At 38.4% G+C, this 22,713-nt stretch overlaps 2 protein-coding genes across 6 annotated transcripts in view; one reads left to right on the top strand and one right to left on the bottom strand.

Annotated features, from left to right (window-relative positions):
- Nucleotides 1-22,713, top strand: part of SREK1IP1 (SREK1 interacting protein 1) — a 469,058-nt gene that overhangs the window by 49,870 nt on the left and 396,475 nt on the right. The window lies entirely within an intron of this gene.
- Nucleotides 1-22,713, bottom strand: part of SHISAL2B (shisa like 2B) — a 25,017-nt gene extending 2,304 nt beyond the window's left edge. Inside the window, exons 1-2 of one of the 2 annotated variants that reach the window (XM_003359794.5) lie at nucleotides 22,407-22,713; nucleotides 18,031-18,188 (exon numbers count right to left, since the gene is read on the bottom strand). In XM_003359794.5, the coding sequence (XP_003359842.2) occupies nucleotides 18,031-18,188; nucleotides 22,407-22,597 (349 nt within the window). In that variant the 5' untranslated portion in view covers nucleotides 22,598-22,713. Of the gene's footprint in view, nucleotides 1-18,030; nucleotides 18,189-20,730; nucleotides 20,832-22,406 lie in introns of those variants that run through there. The other variant, XM_085002415.1, reaches the window with a different exon arrangement.

Raw genomic sequence — 22,713 nt, 5'->3', positions numbered from 1 at the left:
CCACCCTTCCTTGACTCACTTCTGTGGTTGCCATTGTTCCTACTCCATCCCTCTTGTTGGTCCATTTTCCTCTATGAGGCATCTTAGGCTTAAGAGTGGCTGAGAACCTAGCCATTGGTTCCTGTCCCTTGCTCACTCTCTAGTTAGCCTCATTGGTCCCATAATTTTTAATACTATCTCTATGTTCATGACTCCCAGGAATTTATCTCTAACCTATACCTCTCCTGATTTCCAACCTCAGTTTCCTAGTTGCCATCTCCATTTGGATATCTAGTGGACATTTCCAACTTAGTCTAAACATATTTGGATCATTCCTGGTGGGGCAGGGGGTAGACAAAAAGCCTACTCCACTTATAGTCTTCCTCTTTTCAAATCCTGGCAACTATCTGTTGAGTTAGAGCAAAAACCTCACTCAGCCTTGGTTCCTCTTCTTTCAGCCTCACAACTAATTCACCTGCCATCCTGCTGACTACACTTTTAGAAGACATGCAGAATCAGATCACCTTCATTTTTACTACTATTCTATTTCAGCACCACACTCAGAGTGATCCTTCAAAACACACGAGTTCTGTTCAGAGCCCTCCACGTCACTCAAGTCTTTATAATGGCGTACATGTTCTTATATACACACACACGTTAGTCTCCCTGTCTTCATCTTTTTCTACTTCATCCTCTCAATTTACTCCATCCTCTTTGTTCAAGTATTTCAGGTGTGTGTGTGCCAGAGGGCCTTTACACTGGCTATTTTCCTGCCCATTGGTGAGTGGAGCTGGGTCTTGCCTCTCTGGTGAGCACGGTCATGTTAAAGGACATGTCCAGAGGTGGCTGTATGGCTGTAGGTTCAGGAAGACTTTACGCAGCTGTCTACTGATGCGGGAGGGGGGTGTGTGTTCCTGCCCTACTGGTTATTTGACCTGAGGTGTCCCAGCACTGGAGCCTACAGGCTCCTGGGCAGGACCAGGTCTTGGTGCTAAGTATCCAGGTGAGATGTCTGCCTCCATCAAGAGTTTAAGTCAATGAAAACTCTCTGATAATTCTGCCACCAGTTTTTCTGGCCCCAGGGAGGTACACAACCACTCCTATCTCTGCAGGAGACCTCCAAGACCAGCAAGTAGGTCTGGCCCAGGCTCCTATGAAGTCCCTGGGTCCCAGTGCACATGAAACCCTGTATGCGCCCTCCAACAGTGGAGTCCTTTTCCTTCAGTCCTGTGGAGCTCCTGCACTCAAGCCCCCCGGGGCCTTCAAAGCCAGATTCTCTGAGGACTCTTTCCTGATTCCAGACCCCCAGGCTGGGGAGCCCGATGAGGCTCAGAACTCATTCCTGTGGGAAAACTTTTGTGACGTAATTATTCTCCAGTTTGTCTGTCACCCACCTTGGGGGTATGGAATATGCTTACATCACAAGCGTGCCCCTATTACCATCTCATTGTGATTTCTTCTTTGCCTTTGGATGCAGAATAGTTTTTACAGTAGGTTCCAGTCTCTTTTATTGATGGTTTTCCAAGAGTTAGTTGTGATTTTGGTATTCTTGTGAGAGGAGGTGAGTTCAAGGTGCTTCAGCTCTGCCATCTTGTCTCCAACCCCAAAAGTCACTTTCTCCATGGGCTCTAAATACTGTATTTAAAATTGCAATCTACGTTCCCCCCCCCAACCTTATTCCCCTTCTCTTTGCTCTACATTTTTCCCATAGCATTTGTTTTCTAATAAACTATGTAATTTACCTTATTAAGTTTATCATTTATTGTCTACCTCCTCTCACTAAAATACAAGCGCCACATGCCAGAGATCTTTTACTATTTTATTCATCGATGATACAGAAAAATTACCTTGCGCATAACTAGTGTTCAAAAAATTTGTTGTGGTAAATAATAGGATTGAAAGTGTGACTTAGTAAAAACTTTGAAATTCTAGATTGCAAAAGCCAACTGGGAAGAAATGGTTAGAACAACTGATTCATTTCTAACATATGATGAAGTCTTACATATTAATATGTAAGACATTAACACCTCTTTGTTGGTAAAGAGATGAAGAAAAGATATGCTGAATCTCCAACCTCACCAGTCAAAAAGAAATGAAAATTCAAAAGATAATAGAACATTTTTCATGTCTTAGTTAGGAACAGATAAAAAGTAATCTTTCTTGGCCAAGGGTAATTTAAGTAACTTATTTTACTAACACAGAAATTTAGAAGAAAATTAATAAAGCCATATATTGCAGCATTCTAGCCCTACATTTTAAATTCAAGATACTTTTAATATTAGCTCAGAGAATACCATACGTTTCAGTCCTATGGCCAAGATCTAGGAGCTATAATGAGAGATCACCCTTCAAAACTTAAACAATATTTCCCTTTCAGTATTGTTCTATGAAATCAACCCATAGTAGATTGGCTGATTAGCTCTAGAAAGCAGGGTTTAGTGAGATGGCATGATGGAAATGTAAATCAATACATTTATTTTTAAGCCTGGAGTGTTCCTACCTTGTGATTTTTTAACATGAAATTCTCAAGGAACCCATCAGACTTAGGATCTAAAATTTATATTAAAAGGTATTCACTGATTATTTTCAGTACCAAAAAATGTTAAGTACCTAAAATTTAAAATAATAGGGGAATTATCATGCATTAAGTATCATGCAGCCATTCAATTTGAAAAGAATGACTTCCAAAAAATGTTTAATTACATTGAAAGTTCTCAGAATATGTTAAGTGAGGAAAGATGCAAAACTATCAGCAGTAAAATAATAATATTTATATAGCACTTCCTCACAGCACTTACCATCAGCTTCTCTCTGCTTAAAATCCTTTAGGATCAAATCTGAATTTCTTGGTTAGGCTGAGGATCAGCCCTGCTTCCCTCTCCCAGCTCAGCTCACCCCTTTCCCTTCCTTGTTCTTGGCATTTCAGACAGAGAAATACCAACTAACAGGCTCCTTAAACTTGCTCTGCTCTCTTGTGCTTTCTCTGCCACAAGCTTTGCATACTCCAATTTGGCTGGTATCCCTAACTCTGTAATTTTCTTCGCTTGAATAACTTACTTATCCTTGAGGTTTTTGCAAAATCTGTTTCAAACCTAAGGGGAAGAGGGACTCACTGGCCAAGAGGTTCTGCTATTGGAGGTAGCTTTCTTTACTTTCTGCCATCGAGTCTATCTTTATGTGATGTTTTTACTTTTTTTCTTTAGATCAGTCTAAGCCTCACTTTTAATGTGTCCATACAGCCTGTATTTGCCCATTTATAAGTAATTATATAGACTGCTGTCAATGAGGACATCCCCCACTGTGGGCTGTTTTCATAGATCAACACTCAAAGGGAAACATTCTAAGTTTTGAAGGATAATATCTCACTATAGCTCCCAGATCTTACCCATAGTACTGAAACAGGTGTGGTTTTAGACTCTGGGCTAATATTAAAACAATCATAAGTTTAAAATGTAGGGCAGAGAGTGGTACAAAATCTGGCTTTATGTCATTACTCCTCTGAAATCTTTTGGTCTTTTAAAATAATGTTCTAGTTCTAAACATCCAATCATAATGTTTTGACCATATAATTTGATTTTTAAAAGTTGATTTGTTGTAGGCACCACATTTTGTAGCCTGGCAAGTAGCCCTTTGCCAAATCAGCAAGTGAAACTGTTTGAAATAAATGTAGTAGGGAAAGCTGGCAGGAAAAATTGATGACCTGATAAACTCTTGACTTTTACTTCCAAAGTAGACTTTAAAAGATAGATGAGATTCAAATTAACTACTAAATACTTAAGCAATGGAATATATACATGGGGACCCTTGAAACTATTTTTCTTATATAACATTTAAAAACCAAAATGTTTGTAGGTTTATTTTTATTGGTTTAGCATTATTTATACTCTTTAGTAACACAGCAGGTAAAGGTAAAAGATCAAGTATTTAAGATGTAAATTAGTCTCATGTTATGTGGGCAGAATTTGTATCTTATATAAGCATTTATTTTCTTTTTGAATTGAAGTATCATTGATTTATATTACATTAATTTTAGGCATACAACATGTTGATTCAATATTTTTATAGATTATACTGCATTTAAAGTTATTATAAAATATTGGCTATATTCACTGTGCTGTAAATATATCCTTGTAGCTTAATTATTTTATACATAATAGTTTGTGCTTCCTATTTCCCTTACCCTATCTTGCCCCTCCAGCATTTCTTTAAACATCTAAAATTTTAACATTTTATTCAAATTTCTGGAAGTCTGTAGACTGTAATGTTGGTTAATTCAAGTCCTTTATTTTTCCTCAGCTTTTTATATCTCAAATTCATGACCTTCTAGTGAGATTTTCAAGGTGGTTTTTCTGTCTTTTCACATACAGGGTGTTTTGGTCTTTTCTTTAAAATGGGAATTAAACTGAGGAAGTTATTTCCTAACTTAGTCTGGGGTTTTCGCTTAAGCTGTCACCATCCTGACAGCTCTAGTTGCCATTCTGTATTTTCCTAGCAACAACTGCAGGAGTTTATATAACCTATCTATCTACTGCCCTCTGAGATTTAAAGGCTTGCAAAATACATTCTAGTATTACAGATTTTCTTTCAAGTAGAACTTGTAAAAACCCCTATTTCCCAGCCCTGATTCTTATTTCCTTGGCTACTGGATCCTTCTAACCAGCATAGGTACAGAGATCATTTCTTAGATTGGCTTCTTAAGGCAAGGCAGTTACCCTAACCAAAATGATTTGCTACAGAAATGAGAAAAGTTTTGATGTAAAGACCATACTGCCATTATTTTAAGCGGAAGCTTTTTTTAAAGCAGGTCAACACCATGGTGTTTATTCTCTTCCTGCAGCTTATAAAAGCCCAAAGGTACTTTCAATGTATATCCCTCCGGTAAGTTAGAATAATGGGGCATATTATGGAAAAGACAACTGCCATAAGTAGGACTGTGCTGTAGTAATATCAGAGTCCAGCTAACTCCATCCCTCTGGAATGATTTTAAAAGAGAAAACAGGAAAAGTCTCAGCAACCTCAGCTTTTCCTACTTTTCCTCTAATAAATAGAAACTAATTTCTTAACCAACAATGTAGAGATAAAAACAGGTGCCTCTTCTATGACAAGGCTATAACATGGATCCAGTTTTGTTTTATTATTATTATTATTATTATTTTCTTTTTAGGGCCACGCCCATGGCACGTGCAAGTTCCCAGGCTAGGGGTCCAATTGGAACTGATACCAATGGGGGATCCAAGCCGCGCCTGTGACCTACATCACAGCTCATGGCAATGCTGGATCCTTAACCCACTGAGCTAGGCCATGGATTGAACCTACAACCTCATGGTTTCCAGTTGGATTCGTTTCCTCTGCACCACGACAGGAACTCCTATATTCATTTTTAAGTAAGAAATCTGTAATACCACTGAGTTTTCAAGGTATTTGTTACGCATAAAAGGTTTTCTTATTTGATTTCTCCTTTTCTTTACAGAGTGTATACTGCAAAAATCCAACATCACTGTGCTTTTTAGGTTGTTCACATTAGTTGCTCTTGCTGCTGCTCATGTCCCACTTTTATTCTTTTTTTTTTTTTTTCAGTCTGGTCATTTTATGTAAATCTCAACCTTCCTTTAATCCTATATTTCTCAGACTGGCATTTAAATGAAAGCTTTGACCTTTGCTAAAATTTAAATCCAATTTGTCAAACAAATCAAAATCGTCATTTAAGTTAGAATTCATCAAAAAAAATCTTTCCACCCATCCTCATTACAAACTAAGCCAATATATTTTTTTTTCTGATAATAGTTAAGTTTTGCATTCATTTTCAGAACCATTCCTCAGAGATCCCCTTATTCTATAACTCTTCTATGAATTCTGCTCTTGCCTACTATTTCAAAATACCAAAAGGAGGCTGGGCTCTCTGCAGGTCTTCATCTCCTTACTCTCTGGCAGAACCGTAATTAAGCTTTTCTGCCACTATCTGCCTGTGTCTCCCTGGCTTCTGTGTTAGCAACCTGCAGTCCTTTGGCAACTTCAATGACTAATCAGTGGGCTTGATTTATTATCTAATAGAAATCTACACATCCCACTCATCCTGCATTTCCTTCTAATGGAAACAAGCAGTTTTAAATTTGCACCCTAAAAGTGTTTTTTTTTTTAATTTACGAGGGGACATTTTCCTTTCAAGTTTCATATGATGCACAAAACTGGATCTGAGGTAAATGGTGAAGTGAGCAAAACTTGCTTAGTGACCCACTGATCTGTTGATCTCTCAATGTGCTGCCTTCCTTCCCCTTGATGTCACAAAGGTATCTCGTGTAAACACAGTTAAAAATTCATTGTGAAAGTTAGAATCTTAGACTTGCCCTTTTGCTTTCTCCATCCATCAGTGAATGAAGACAGTTCTATCTGGAAATGTTTTTCTACCCTATTTTTTCCACAATTGGACTTCTTTTTTTCTTTTCTGCATTATTAAATTCTCTCAACCATGGAAGACTAACATAGCTCACAAAATAATTTAGCTGATGTTTTAAATTCTTTAAATGAATTTTCACAACAAGAGACTGGCTTCTATATGGCTTATTGGTTCCAACATCAGCCAGCATTGCCTAACCCTGCTCCCTGAGGAGGACTTAACAAATGTGAAAAGTAGCAGTAGCTCTGCTGAACAATGTGGCATTCTACAGCCTGGGAACAAAAGTTTTAGAAAATTCCAGACTCATTATTTTCAGTAGAGAGGTCCCTTTAGGAGACACAAGTGGCCTTTTCTGCTATTGAGTTCAAATTGCCGCATTTTCTACTAAGATCTCAGTGAGCTCTTAAAGCCTCTCTGAAACAAAGAATGGCATTTAAAAATAATTTGGTAGGGTAATTAATATGTGTTTTGAGCAGAATTCAGTTGAAGCAGTGTTAAGGCTATTAGTAAAAATGGCCGCTAAGTTTATCTATACCTTTGGTACAAAACCCATCTAAAGTACTATGTGAGTTTTGAATTTTTGACAATGTGATTCAAAAGTTTATCTGAAATACTGAACATTAGTCAAGAAACTTTGAAAAAGAAGCATAATGGGAAGGAAGAGAAAGTCTTGCCTAATCAGATACTAAACTATATAGCTACAGAGGAGTTCCTGTCGAGGCTTAGTGGTTAAAGAACCTGACTAGTATCCATGAGGACTTGGGTTCAAGCCCTGGCCTCGCTCAGTGGGTTAAGGGTCCAACATTGCCATGAGCTGTGGTATAGGTGGCAGATGGGCTGGGATCCCGAGTTGCTGTGGCATAGGGTGGCAGCTATAGCTCCTATTCAACCCCTGCCCTGGGAACCTCCATATGCCTCAGGTACAGCCCTAAAAACACAAAACAAAACAAAAAATAATAAATAAATTATATAGCTACAATGATTTTTAAAGTATACTATTTGCTTAAGAATATTCTTTTGTTTCTATAAGTGACAGAATATGTGGTATATATATACAATGGAATACTACTCAGTCACATAAAGAAGAAGAAAATAATGCCATTTGAAGCAACATGGATGCAACTAGAGATTCTCATACTAAGTCAAGTCAGAAAGAGAAAGACAAACACCATATATCACTTTTATGTGTCTAAAATATGGCACAAATGAACCTACCTTACAAAACAGAAACAGACTCAGACATAGAGAACAGACTTGTGGTTGCCAAACGGGAGAGGAGAGAGAGTGGACTGGTAGTTAGGGCTTAGTAGGTGCAAACTATTACATTTAGAATGGATCAACAATGAAGTCCTACTGTAAAGCACAGAGAACTACATCAAGTTTCTGGGGATAGACAATGATGAAAGATAATACAATAAAGGGAACATGGCATTTGACAAAGTCCAACATCCATTCATGATAAAAACTTACCAAAGTGGGTAGAGAGGGAACATACCTTAACATAATCAAAGCCATTTATGACAAGCCCTCAGAAACATAATACCCATTAGAGAAAAGCTGAAAGCCTTCCTGCTAAAATCTGGAACAAGAAAAGAATGCCCGCTCTCACCACTTTTATTCAACATAGAATTGGAAGTCCTAGACACAGCGATCAGACAAACAAAAGAAATAAAAGGTATACAAATTGGAAGAGAAGAGGTAACATTGTCACTCTATGCTGATGACATGATACTATACATAGAAAACCCTAAGGACTCAACCCAAAAATACTTGAACTGATCAGCAAATTCAGCAGAGTAGCAGGATATAAGATTAACATTCAGAAGTCAGTCACATTTTTGTATACTAACAATGAAATATTAGAAAAGGAATAAAAAATATAATACCTTATAAAATTGAACCCCCCCAAAATCAAATCCCTGGGAATAAACCTGACAAAGGAGGTCAAATAAAAATATGCTGAGAACTATAAAACATTAATCAAGGAAATTAAAGAGGATTCAAAGAAATGGAAAGATATTCCATACTCCTGGGTCAGAAAATTAGTATCATAAAAATGGTCATTAGCAATGAGATCCTGCTGTGTAGCACTGGGAACTATGTCTGGTCACTTATGATGGAGCATGATAGTGTGAGAAAAAAGAGTGTATACATGTATGTGTAACTGGGTCACCATGCTGTACAGTAGAAAATTGACAGAACACTGTAAACCAGCTATTATGGAAAAAAATAAAAATCATTATATAAAAACAAACAAACAAACAAAAAGGGTCATACTACCCAAAGCAGTCTACAGAATTCAATGCAATCCCTATCAAATTACCCAGGACATTTTTCACAAAACTAGAACAAACAATCCAAAAATTTATATGGAGCCACAAAAGATCCAGAATTGCCAAAAGCAATCCTGAGGAACAAAAACCAAGCAGGAGGCATCACTCTCTTAGACTTCAGGCAATATTACAAAGCTGAAGTAATCAAGACAGTGTGGTCCTGGTACAAATACTGACATACAGACCAATGGAACAGAAGAGAGAACCCAGAAATAAACCCAGACACCTATGGTTGGTCAATTAATCTTTGACAAAGGAGACAAGAATGTAAAATGGGAAAAAGAAAGTCGTTTCGTCAAGTGGTGCTGGGAAAACTGGACAGATGCATGTAAATCAATGAAACTGGAACACACCCTCATACCATGCATAAAAAGAAACTCAAAATGGCTTAAAGGCTTAAATGTGAGACACGACACCATCAAACTCCTAGAAGAGAACATAGGCACAATATTCTCTGACATCAACCTTACAAATGTTTTCTCAGGTCAGTCTTCCAAGGCAACAAAAATAAAAGCAAAAATAAGCCAATGGGACCTAATCAAACTGACAAGCTTTTGGACTGCAGATGAAACCATAAAAAAAAACCAAAAAGCCAACTTACAGAATGGCAGAAAATAGTTTCAAACAATGCAACTGACAAGGGTTTAATCTCTAAAATATACAAACAACTTATACAACTCAACAGCAAAAAATCCAACCACCCAGTTGAAAAAAAGGCAAAAGACCTGAACAGACACTTCTCCAAAGAAGATATGCAGATGGCCAACAAGCACATTAAAAAAATGTTCAACATCCCTGATTATTAGATAAATGTAAATCAAAACTGCAATGAGGTCCACCTCACACCAGTCAGAATGGCCATCTTTAATAAGTCCACAAATAACAAATTCTGGAGAGAGTGTGGAAAAAAGGGAACCCTCCTGCACTGCTGGTGGGGATGTAAACTGGTACAACCATTATGGAAAACAGTATAGAGGTACCTTAAAAAACTATACATAGAGCTACCATATGACCCAGCAATCCCACTCTTGGGCATATATCCAGACAAAACTTTCCTTGAAAAAAACACATGCACCCATATGTTCATTGCAACACTATTCACAATAGCCAAGACATGGAAACAACCTAAATGTCCTCAACAGATGAATGGATTAAGATGTGGTATGTACATATAGCACAAATGAATCTTTCCACAGAAAAGAAACTCATGGACTTGGAGAATAGACTTGTGATTGCCAGGTAGGGGTGGGGAGGGAATGGGATGGATTGGGAACTTGGGGTTAATAGATGCAAACTATTGCTTTTGGAATGGATAAACAATGAGATCCTGCTCTATAGCACTGGGAACTATATCTAGTCACTTATGATGGAGCATGATAATGTGAGAAAAAAGAATGTATACTTGTGTGTGTAACTGCGTCACCATGTTGTACAGTGGAAAATTGACAGAACACTGTAAACCAGAGTATGATAAAAAAATAAAAGTCATTATATATAAAAAAAAAGATACGGTATATATACACAATGGAATACTACTCAGCCATAAAAAAGAACAAAATGATGCCACTTGCAGCAACAGGGATGGAACTAGAGACTCTTGTACTAAGTGAAGTAAGTCAGAAAGAGAAAGACAAATAGCCATATGATATCATTTATATCTGGAATCTAATATATGGCACAAACAAACCTTTCCACAGAAAAGAAACTCATGGACTTGGAGAACAGACTTGTGGTTGCCTGGGGTGGGGGGAGGGATTGGGATGGACTGGGAATTTGGGGTTAATAGATGCAGACTATTGCTTTTGGAATGGATAAGCAATGAGTTCCTGCTCTATAGCACTGGGAACTATATCTAGTCACTTGTAATGGAGCATGATAATGTGAGAAAAAAAGAATGTATATATGTATGTGTGACTCGGTCACCTTGCTATACAGTAGAAAACGGACAGGACACTGTAAACCAGCTATACTATAAAAAATAAAAATCATTAAAAAAGAAAAAGGGAATATAGATTTATGTAATATGTATAACTGAATCACTTTGTTGTACACCTAAAACTAACACAATATTGCAAGTCAACTATACTCAAATAAAATTAAAACAAAATAAACGGGCAGATAAATTTAACACAACGGAATTCCTGATGTGGCTCAGCAGAAACGAAACTGACTAGTATCCATGAGGATGAGGGTTCAATCTCTGATCCTCACTCAGTGGGTTAAGGATCTGGCATTGCCATGAGCAGTGGCGTAGGTCAGAGATATGGCTTAGATCTGGTGTTGCTGTAGCTGTGGTGTGTAGGTTGGCAGCTGCTGCTCCAACTGGAACCCCAGCCTGGGAATTTCCATATCCCACAGGTGCAGCTGTAAAGAAGCAAACAAAACAAAACAAAACAAAATGGAAAGTCTACAAAAAGATCCCAGTATATGTAAGAAATTAGTTTATGACAAAGGAGACATTTTAAATTAGCAAGAGGAAAAGGATAGATTGTCCAATAACTATTTGGACAGTTGGGTCATTATTTGTAAAATAAAAATAAAGGCAGATCCCTTTCTCATACTTTACACAAAAATTTAAATTCTAGGATTTTTAAACATGTAAATGTAAAGAACAAATGAACGAATATATTAGAAGAAAATATAGGTGAATATCTTTATATCTTAGAATAAGGTGAGAACTTTCTAAGTATAAAAGTAAAGAGAAATCACCAAAGGAGAAACTCTATCAGTTGAAAAACTGTCACATATAAAATTAAAAGGAAATTATGAAAAACATTTGGAATATATGTGAAGAAGTCTTTACTGTATGCAAAGTTCTTCTAAAACAATGAAAAATGAACACTCCCATAGAAAAATGTTACAAGACATGAGGAACAATGTGCCACAAAAGAAATAATGGCAAACATTAAAATGTCCTCTCTCAGTCCTAATTAGATAAATTAAAAATGAAAGACTATATTATTAGCTTCAATGAATTTAGTAAAATATATATCTTTTGAAATAAAAATACCCATGAAATAGTACTTTTCTGGAGGACAGTTAGCAACTTATTTCCAAAGCCTTTTGTATCTTTGGTCAGCAATTCCACTCCTAGGAAAATATTTAGATGTTCAATGCACATATATAATAGAGAAAAACGGAAGCTAGCTCAAAGTCAATAATTTATATAAAATATGATATACCTAGACTTTGGTTTTTAAACACCATTCCCAACTAAAATGAATCAGACTTCTTGGAGAAATGGCAGATTTCAAGGCTGAGATAGGACAAGCACAGGATGCGCCAGAACATTTTGTGACAGAATGCCAAAAAAAAAAAAAGCTCAAAAAATGATGGACATATTTCAAAAGGATACAGTACCCAATTTAAAGGGTCTCCCACAGGCTAAAACTGAAATAATTTAAGGATTAGAATAAAAAAATGATAGTAATAGAGTATTTTAGAATAAAGTATCCAAATCCACATTGATATTAATATATTAATAGGTAAATGGGGAAAAGAGAAAGCTGTCCCTTGTAGTAGGAAAACAACTAATAAACACAGAAGGAATGATGAGTTTAGAAAATCACCATTTTACAACTATATAATTCTGAAATTATTTTGACATTCCAATGAAAGCATTCAATCAAAAGTTTGAGGAGGAGCAGGATATTTTCATACCTCCCAACAAATTACTCAGTAATGGTAAAGGAAAAATAGTGACTTTACCATGAATTAACCTAGCAAATACAATCTTAATTAAAGAATCCAAGTTAACATCACCATTGCTGGGACAGACCAATATGTCTACGCCTCCTGATATGATGCCCTGAGAATAAAACTTGGTATTCCCATAAAAATGTATAATCTCTCCAATAATGAGAAAACATCAAAAAAACTTAAATTAGGGGACACTGTCTAAAATAACCGGCTTTGATTTTTCAAAACTGTCAGGATCATGAAAGACAAAGGAAGGCTGAGGATTAAAGAATACCAAAGAAATATGACAACTAATTACAAGATGTAGCTCTGGACTAGCTCCCAGATAAGAAAAAATAGCTATTAAAAATATTGGCAAAATTTCAGAGTTCCTGTTGTGGTGCAATGGAAACATATCCCACTGGTATCCATAAGGATGCAGGTTCAATCCCTCACCACACTCAGTGGGTTAAGGATCTGCCGTTGCCATCTGCTGTGTTGCCAGGAGCTGTGTTGTAGGTTGCAGACAGCTCATATCTCAAGTTGCTGTGGCTGTGGCGTAGGCCATTCGGCCACAGCTCCAACTGGGCCCCTAGCCTGGGAACCTCCGTATGCCAAGAGTGTAGGCCTAAAGAAAAAAAAAATGACAAAAATATTGGCAAAATTTCAGAGTTTCTATTGTGGTACAGTGGAAATCAATCCACCTGGTATCTATGAGGACACAGGTTTGATCCCTGACCTTGTTCAGTGGGTTAAGGATCCGGTGTTACAGTGAGCTGTGGTGTAGGTCACAGACATGACACCGATCTGGCGTTGCTGTGACTGTGGCATAGGACGGCAACTGTAGCTCCAATTAGACCCCTATCCTGGGAGCTTCCATATGCCACGGGTGTGGCCCTAAAAAGAAAATAAAAAATTTTAAAAAAGGCAAAATTTCAATATGAGCTTCAGATTAGATAATATTACTGTATCGGTGATGATATATTTCCTGACTTTGATAAATGTACTGTAATTGTGTAAGGAAAAAAATCCTTGTTCTTAGGAAACATACTGAAATATTTATGGTTAAAAGGCATGATATCTGCAAATTATTTTCAAATGATTTAGAAAAATATACATCAAAAGAAAGTCAATGATGAAGAAAATAAGGCAAAATGTTAACAATTAGTAAACCTGGGAAAAGGTATACAACCTTCTCTTCACTTTTCTTGCAACTTAACTAAGTCAAAATAAAAGAATAAAAATTCATAACCCTCCATCAAGGTAATAAAATGGAATCCTTAAAAGTGGTGTTTATTTACTGGCAAACAATAACATCAATATTGTTCAGTGAAAAAAATAGCATGTTATAGTGTCTTTTTTTCCCGTTTTGTTATATACATGTTTCTACAGATATAAAAAAAATCCATAAAGGATATTCATCATGGTATTAACATCTTTATTTCTCTGCGATAGGATCATGGATGAAGTTATTTATTTTTCAACATTTTCTAATTTTCCTAAAATGAAAGTGAATTAAAAGAAAGGTTCTCTTTTCATGGGTGTGAAGGTGTCTTCTAAGAAGAAACACAGCCCCTTCTGAGCTGATCCAAGTCCCATTCAGGTCGCAGGCAGAACAAACAATTGTATATATGATCATCAAATTTGCTTGCTTTCTCTGTAGACCATATTTAATTTATGTTTTCCTCCTAGACAACTGTGCCTTACTGCTGATTTGCTTATCCTTTCTTACTTCTGTTGCCTGCCTTTGCAAAAGAGGCCACAAAATAATAGACAATTGGAGCTGTTATTCCTATACAACAGTGGCTGTTTTATTTGTGTTAAGCAGCTCTACTCTCTGCTTTTCTCATTTTCATCAAAAAGTCTGCTTCTAGGAACACTTTTCTTGATTCTCCCCACCTCTCCACCACCCTGGGGTATCATTGGATACTCAAAACCACAGGATGAATATACCTTATCTTCCTGGAGCATCAGTTGTACTCAGAAATGGAAAGGAGATGTTGTTATTATTAGAGTAAAACCAGTTATTATATTAGCTATCAAATTAAAAATTCTCATAACTTGGATTTTTGTCATGCCTCAATAGTAATGAACCTGACTAGTATCCATGAGAATGCAGGTTCAATTCCTGGCCTTGTTCAGTGGGTTAAGGATCCGGCCTTGAGGTGAGCTGTGGTGTAGGTCACAGACATGGCTCCAATCTGGCAGTGCTATGGCTCTGACATAGGCCAGCAGCTACGGCTTTGATTTGACCCCTAGCCTGGGAACTTCCATATGCCTTGGGTGTCTCCCTAAAATCACCACCACCACCAACAAATTCTCATCATTTAAAAAATGTAATGGGCAATTTCAAATAATTTAAGCTCATGAGGCAGATCTTTCCACTCTAATCCTTGCAATTATGGAGGTACAAATTCCTTTCTTATCTCCCTTTAAGGATTCTCTAATGGAAAAGTCTGAGAGGCAGGAATCTAAGATGTTCATCCTTTTAATCCCCCCCCCATCAACTCTTAAGTTTCCCACATCTTGTGAAATGAGCCCACATTCCAGGAATGTCTACTCAGAAAGATGCCCTCCACACAGCCATCTTCTGCTCAGCACTGTCTGTCCTGAGTGTAAGTTACAAACCATGGTATTCTTTTAAACATAGGCATTTAATACATGCATAACTCAAAACACAAAATTTATTTATTTATTTATTTGTCTTTTGTAGGGCCGCATTCACGGCATGCAAAGGTTTGCAGGCTAGGGGTCTAATCGGAGCTGTAGCTTCTGGCCTACACCACAGCCACAGCAACGAGGGATCTGAGCTGCATCTGCAATCTATGCCACAGCTCACGGCAACGCTGGATCCTTAACCCAATGAGCCAGCCCAGGGATCGAACCCAAAACCTCATGATTCCTATTCGGATTCATTAACCACTGAGCCATGACAGGAACCCCAAAACACAAAACTTAAAAAGGAAGAAAATTATTACCAGGCACGATTTAAAAGCCAATCAATTGCTAAAGCAATAGGACTTCTCTGTACAAAGTGAGCCCTAGAAGTAAGCCTGATTACGCTCTACAGCTGCTTCCAGGGGCCTGCTGTTTTCATGATCAATTCAAAATGCATAAAGCCTTAAACTATATACATTAAAATAATGAACCCCAATGGAATAAAGATACACATAACAAAAATCTTGGCAAAATAGTCTAAGACGATTTTAGACTTTGACTATTGTTCAAAGACAAAATTCAGACAATTAAATTTGAAGGTCTAGTTGGCTTTACCCAATGATTCATGAACCGGACAGCATAGTGCTAAATAAAAACTATTTTTCCTGAGTTTTCTCCAAAATTCTATGTCAAGTTGGCTCTGAGAGCCCAGCAATAAGTTTAGTTGGTTTGTTGACTCAAATCTTGTAGTCTTGGAGTTCCCATCGTGGGGCAGTGGTTAACGAATCTGACTAGGAACCATGAGGTTGTGGGTTCGATCCCTGGCCTTGCTCAGTGGGTTGGGGATCCGGCATTGCCGTGAGCTGTGGTATAGGTTGCAGACGTGGCTCGGATCCCACGTTGCTGTGGCTCTGGCGTAGGCTGGCAGCTATAGCTCCGATTGGACCCCTAGCCTGGGAACCTCCATATGCCGCGGGAGCAGCCCAAGAAATGGCAAAAAGAAAAAAAAAAAATCTTGTAGTCTTATGGCTGTTTAACCAAGGAGATCCATTAATGCACTTCCTATGCAATTAGATGAAGCATCTTTCTTGCAATGAAATATCTCGACTCTGCCCTTCTGAAAAGCATTATAGACCTTACTTTCTAGCTGCAGTAGAGAAATTTTGAACAATAAATAAGTAAAATATATAATAAATTAGTGGTAAGTACTTAGAGAAATAAAGCAGGAGGGGGATATGAAATGTTGAAGTTAAAAACGTAGATTGAATGACCAGGGAAGAACTCCCTAGGAAGGTCCCTGGAAGGTTTAGGCAGTTCCCATTGTGGCTCAGTGGGACCTAATGTTATCTCTGTGAGAATGAGGGTTTGATTCCTGGCCTTGCTCTGAGAGTTAAGGATCTGCTGTTGCCGTAAGCTGCAGCATAAGTTACAGGTGTGGCTCGGATCTGGTGTTGACATGGCTGTGGCATAGGCCAGCAGTTGCAGCTCTGATTCAACTCCTAGCCCAGGAACTTCCATATGCTGTAGGTGTGGCCATAAATAGGAAAAAAAAAAAAAAAAAGATTTGAAGGAAGTGAAAATAAGGGCAAAGCATTCCAGACAATGATGAGGGCAGGTGCAAAGGCCCTGAGGCAAGAATTTCAAGGAAGAGCAAAGAGACTAAGGCGGTTGGGCAGAAGATTCAAGAAATAAAGGTAGAAATGGCAGACCCCTCCAGGTACAGTTAGGACTGCCATATATATTGAAAGAGATGGGAAGCAATTAGGGTTGGCTTGACTTAGCTTTTAACAGGCTCACTCTGGAGTTTGGAGTTTGAGGTGTTAACAAGCTCCCTACGAGATTCTTACACCTAGTAAAATTTAAGAAATGATAATTTAAATTATCTACGCAATTGAGACAAAAACTGAGTTTACTATTTGGTTATTTGATAATCACTAATTCACTCTGTCATTTTGCTTGTGGAGAAGGAGAGTCTAAGCCATTGCCCTAAATTTAGCTAATAACCTGTCAATTTGGCCATGCAATCTCCAAACAGTGCTTCGAAAGAGAACTCCAGAGGGATCTTGGCCTCTTGCTTTGTGACACAGGGCACCCTCTGAGAGAGAGCTCTGCAGAGAAGAAAACTAGAGCTAAAGAAATGATGCAGTGCTGGTGTATTTGAGAAGGTCACAGAGCATGGACTCTATAAATATCGGTTTCTGGATTCAGCTAAAATAGAGCATATGGGAAGGGAATTTTATAAATTTTTAAAAAATGAAGTCTTTCATTTTCTTTAAAAATGGAAGTTAGTGAGCATCTGTGTCTTATTCTAAATATACATATTACGTATATATTCTAAATTTTTATTAGAATATAGTCAAAATATATATCAAAATAAAGTTCACTATCACTACTTTTTAGGTACACTAATAGAAATTTATATTCACCTAAAATTTTAACAATCCTTTCTGATTTCTTCACGATATGATTAGCACGTGTAGCACTTTATAATTAAGGTAACAATGAGACTCAGTTCCGAAAACCATACATAAACATTTCTAATACTTTATAGTTGCACCACACACACACACACACACACACACACACCACATACACATACTGACCACTGACTAACCAATTGAGAGCAATGCATCACTGAGAATTAATTAGACAAGCTGACTTCCCTGGCTCCATCAAAGACAAAATTTAAAAAATTCCAAGAGGATACAACCTTTATAACCGAGAGACACTAAATTAAAGTGGATTTATTGGATCGATGTGTTATTTTTCATGAGAACATTTACGTCCTGCTGCTCTTTTTTCTTGGGCACAATTTCTCTAAGGTATTTCATCATTAAGGCCTAGTTTAACATGAATTTTTATAAAGACACATAATAAACTGAATTTTTAAAAAGTGTTCCCTGTTAACAGTATGATCTGTCACCCAGGCACAGGTTATTACTTGAATAGAGTACATGCAATCGGTTACAAATAATGGATACTGATTACCTTCTTGAGTAGAAACAGCCTCCAGGTGCTGAAGTTTAAGGCCAGTGTCTAACCTTTGAGGCTTTGTATACAGAAATAGGTAGCAAAGGACACAGACGCTGATGACAAATGCAAGTAAAACAAGGGCAGCAATTCCCAGTCCAATCAGGGCACCAATGCTGAGGAAAACAAAAAATGCTGTGACTGCCACACAAACTGATTTGCATATCAACTAAAGAAAAGGTTTAAATATTATTAATTCTTGCTTCAGTCTTTCATAACCAAATTATATTATTGAGAATATTAACATTATAGTTAATTTAAAATATTGTGCCAATTTCTGCTATACAACAATTTCCATAATGGAAATATATATACACATCCCCTTTCTTATATTATCTTTCATCATGGTATATCCCAAGATATTGGATATAGTTTCTCAAATTACATTTTATTATAAACAGTATATGACTGAAATCTATAGCTCACCTTTTTTAACCATCAAATTCTTTTTTATTTTCTCTATACATTTACATGTTAATTACAGTATAGAATACCATGTAAATTCATATTAAGAGATCACATCATTCTCTAGGGATGATTCAAAAACATCTTAATCAAATAATCCTCTATTATTGATATATTTGAGGGGGAAAGATTGGGTTCACTCATAAAAGATGAATAAAAGGATATCTACTTCTGCAAAAGTAGTGAAATGAATGTTTACCAGAAATTTAAAACTTATTTTGGAGACATGTATGGGAGTTTTCATGTATTAATATACAAAACCACAGCTTTTACAAAAAAGGAGAAAAAAGTTAAAGGAAAGAAATGTTTAGGAAATTTACATAATTTCCTGTTCAATCTGAATTTTTCCTTTCTAAAAGAGCACAACAACAATGGCTTCTAACATTGCTGGCTTCTTCATTAAGGAAGAAACCCTTGTCCTTTTTTCTAAAACTGCAGTATATGTCTGATATTATTTGATTGGCACTAAATTTGTAGTAATTCCTTCTAATACTATTATCTACATGGCTAATCATTTGAGAAATAGCACAGTTTCCACAAACTTGTGAACTTTATATTTTAAATAGGAAAAGGAGCTTGGAAAAAAAGAAAATCTTGAAAGACTAACATGCAAACATATGTACTTTACTTTCATGAGCCATAGGTATGTGTGTGTAAATACATCAAATCTAATACAAAATTAGAATTAGATGTTAAGCTGCTCCAAGAGCAAATACTTCTGTTGACTTTTCCATAGTGATGTGCACACTTATTAGACGTGTTTAGTAGAGTACTTAGCTTTTAATGTTTCATAAATGGAAGTAAATCATAATTGACTGGTGATTAAGCCATTGGTAGTAATTGAAAAGCAATCATCATTGACAAGTAGCAGTCATTGAAATGACTATTGAGCAGTAATGATCTTTTTCTTCATTATCTTCCTGGCTTGCTTTTCAGCTTCTGCTATTTCCCAGAGATGACGGCCCTAACAAATTTGGCATGTACTGAAAGAGAGGGAAGGGAGAAAGTGACCCGGGTTGCTAGGTGTGTCACTGCTTTGGGAGGTGGTATAGAACTCCACCTCCAAAAGTGAGGGGCTTAGCTCATCCCACTTATCCTGGATTTTAGATAGAAAGCCCCTTTGTGATTTAAAGATGGCCTCCTGAGCCACAGACATGGAGTCAGACTTCACAAGTCTCTTGTGCTTGCTTCATTACTGTCAGCCCAGTTCCCCTAGCCCGCACACCAGGGAAGACTGGGTGATTTTCTGGCTAGAGCTGGTATATAGTTACATATTTCAATTGGGGTTTGCCCTCACTTGGCACCTTTTTTCCAAAGGGTAGACTTCCTGGCTCTGGCAGTATCTTTTTCATGCTTGTTAGCACCAGAGCTGACTTTTGTAGATCCTATATTAGGACTCTACACAAACACATGGGAACATAATCCTCTTAATTAATATTATCTGCTTCACAAGGCAGCTAGGAGTCCAGACATCTGAAAAGATTCATGACATGGGAACCTGGTTATTAAAAGCATCTTCAAAGTGAAAAATTAATTTAGTCAACTTAAAAGTGAAATCGTCAACTTAATTAAATGCAACGTACTTATTATGGGCTGTAAAGGTACACAATTTAAAAACCAGACCACATGAACTGAAGGAAAAACAAAGCATGCCACTTCTTTCTATTATAAAAGGAGGTTCTTTGTAATCTTGACAAATTTAATGTCAGAGTTCCATTTTATAGAAACGCTACTTTATGCCTGTGATACTCTAGATAAAGATGGAGCTCTGAGAATCTTCTAAAATATCCACTTCAGCAAATACTTAGTGAACTCATATTAGCCCTGTGCAACACAACATTTTTTCCCTAAGTCCTGAAGAAGGTTATCAAAGGAAACCCTTAGAGGTTAGGGGTTTATAAGAGAAAAGATGGGAGTGGGCCAAACACAGAAAAGGGAGAATTATGCTTTCCTCACTGCACTTTTGAGCAGTTTTCTTTTCAATCCCTGACAAAGGGTCTGAACCTGGAGTCACATTAAAGAATTCTCATATTTAGCAACTTCAGTTACCTGGAGATACCACACCTGTGCCTTTCTGTGGCAGCTGCAGAATTGCAGAACAAATGCTAGTGACTTCTGGGACATTTTTCACAGACCATTTTAAATTAGGAGAGAGAGTGAAGAATATGAGGGAGATGAAGGTCTAAACTTTACCTCCCCATTGTGTTCTCAGAGCTCAAAAACTAAGAAGCACCGACCGATGCCATCAGCTGTCATAATTTTCATATTTCCCAGAAACTGAGCTGCATTATCTGTGATGAATGAACACAGGAATGAATGAACACAAAGGAATGAACAGCTTGCCCCCTACAAGCTATTCATTCCTTTGTGCCCTCATAAACCATAGGAAAGTTTTGTTGCCTCTGCTGCTTGTCACTTTGGAACTATTCAGGGATCTGAGAATCCCAGGCACTTTTCCAGGTGAGTGACTTAAGAGTTACCAGTTTCTTTCAGAGGCGCTGCTGCCATTATTAACACCTCCAAAGCCTCTGAGCTGGCTTCCTATGTTATTGTCCAAAAGGCCAAAGAATATGCCAGTGCAACGCAGATTGCTTCCCTAAATACTAAGGATATGCTGTCATTTTCTGAGATGCTGTGTGTTCTGGCACAATACAATTTTGTTAGTTGAATTTGCTGGTAAGTAGACACTCCTTCTGAGATTTTTTGGAAGCTTGCAATGCCTAAAAAATGACTTTACTGCTCTAAGAAATAACATTTAAAGTCATTTGCCGTAAACTTGGCATATGTGCCAAATTCTGGACCATGCTAGGAAATTGGGAAAAATAATAATCTTCCTCTTACCAGGCCCAGCCCCTTCCCCACCCCAGGCATAAGGTAATTCATTGGTTTGTAAGGAACAGTTTCAGATGGGATGGCAGTTCTTGCCTCTAACCGCAGCACCCCGTTCATTCTCCAGGCAAAATGAAAGAATCAAGTCCTAAATTCGCAAGCTTTTGAAGTGGAGGCAGGGGAGAAGCACTTCATAATGAAAATAACTGTGTAAATGCCAATTGAAATAAGTAAAATGCCCATAATAAGGAAAAAAAAAAAAAAGGCAAGAAAGACACCACTTTAGAAAGTGTCTTCACTTTCCAGCAATGGCCAAAGAGCTCAGGTGTTGTCCTGGAAAGGTTTTATAGAGTGTAATCATAGCAATTAAAATTCTTCCTTTCTCGGGGTCAATGTGGGATCAGCTGAAACAGGTAAATTGAAAAACTCAGTCGCCTGTGCGAGCCAACTCCCACCCACCCCACACATACCTTCTTTTGATATTTTAAAGCATACAGCCAATTCCTTCTCACCTACGAAGAGACTTAAAATACTCTGGTCCTTGGCTAATGCCTTAAAATGAGTCTCAAAGAATCCCTTTCCATTTAAACGTACCAAATGCCCCAACAAATTAAAAGGAGAATTTAGCCTCCTCAAATTATCTTTCTCTTCCCTCAGAGCCGCGGGACTGGCACTGGTCCCCGGGAGAGAGTAAAGGACAGTCCACTCCCACCGGGTGGCCCTGGGTGCGCCCAGGGCGCAGAGCCCGCGCAGAGCCCGCGCGCGCGCCTTGCCCGGGATCCCCCTGCGGATTCACACCTCTGGGGCCACCGCCCGACCCTCACCGGACCCTGGCGGCACCAAGCGGACCCCAGACCTGCTCCTGGAGCGGTTTCTCAGCAGGTCCCTCACCCTCCCTCGGAGGCTCCTCTCCTCCTTGAGGGACACGATCTGAGCGGGTCGCGGGTACGTGGGCGACCTCCCTCCTTCCCGACTGGCAAGACTCGCCGCCCCCCCCGCCCCCCCCAGGCCCCGGGCCTCCAGTCCCCTGCCCTGCCCACCTGAGGCTCAACATGTAGCTGTGCTTGTAGGGGAAGTAGCTGCCCGGCTCGCTGCAGCAGTACTTGAGGTCCGCGAAGCCACAGCAGTAGAGGAGGGAGGCCCCCTCGCCTCGCCGGGGGCACTGAAAGGGCTCCACGAAGCTGTGGTTGAGGCTGTAGTAGCCGGAGCACACCCGGCTGGCCTCGCTCATCGCGAGCGGCCACTGCAGCGGCGCGCGAGGCCCCGATCTGCCCCGACTGCACGGGTCCCGCCCGCGCCCGCGCCGCCAGACCTCTCAGCCCAGACTAGCCTCTTGGCGATCCAGGG

The sequence above is a fragment of the Sus scrofa genome, chromosome 16 (genome assembly GCF_054392235.1).
Source record: "Sus scrofa isolate SSC_HxYL_T2T_F1_AM1 chromosome 16, Sscrofa_HxYL_maternal_Yorkshire_Landrace_v2.0, whole genome shotgun sequence".
NCBI classification, from domain to species: Eukaryota; Metazoa; Chordata; class Mammalia; order Artiodactyla; family Suidae; genus Sus; species Sus scrofa.
This window is presented reverse-complemented; position numbering and strand designations above follow the sequence as displayed.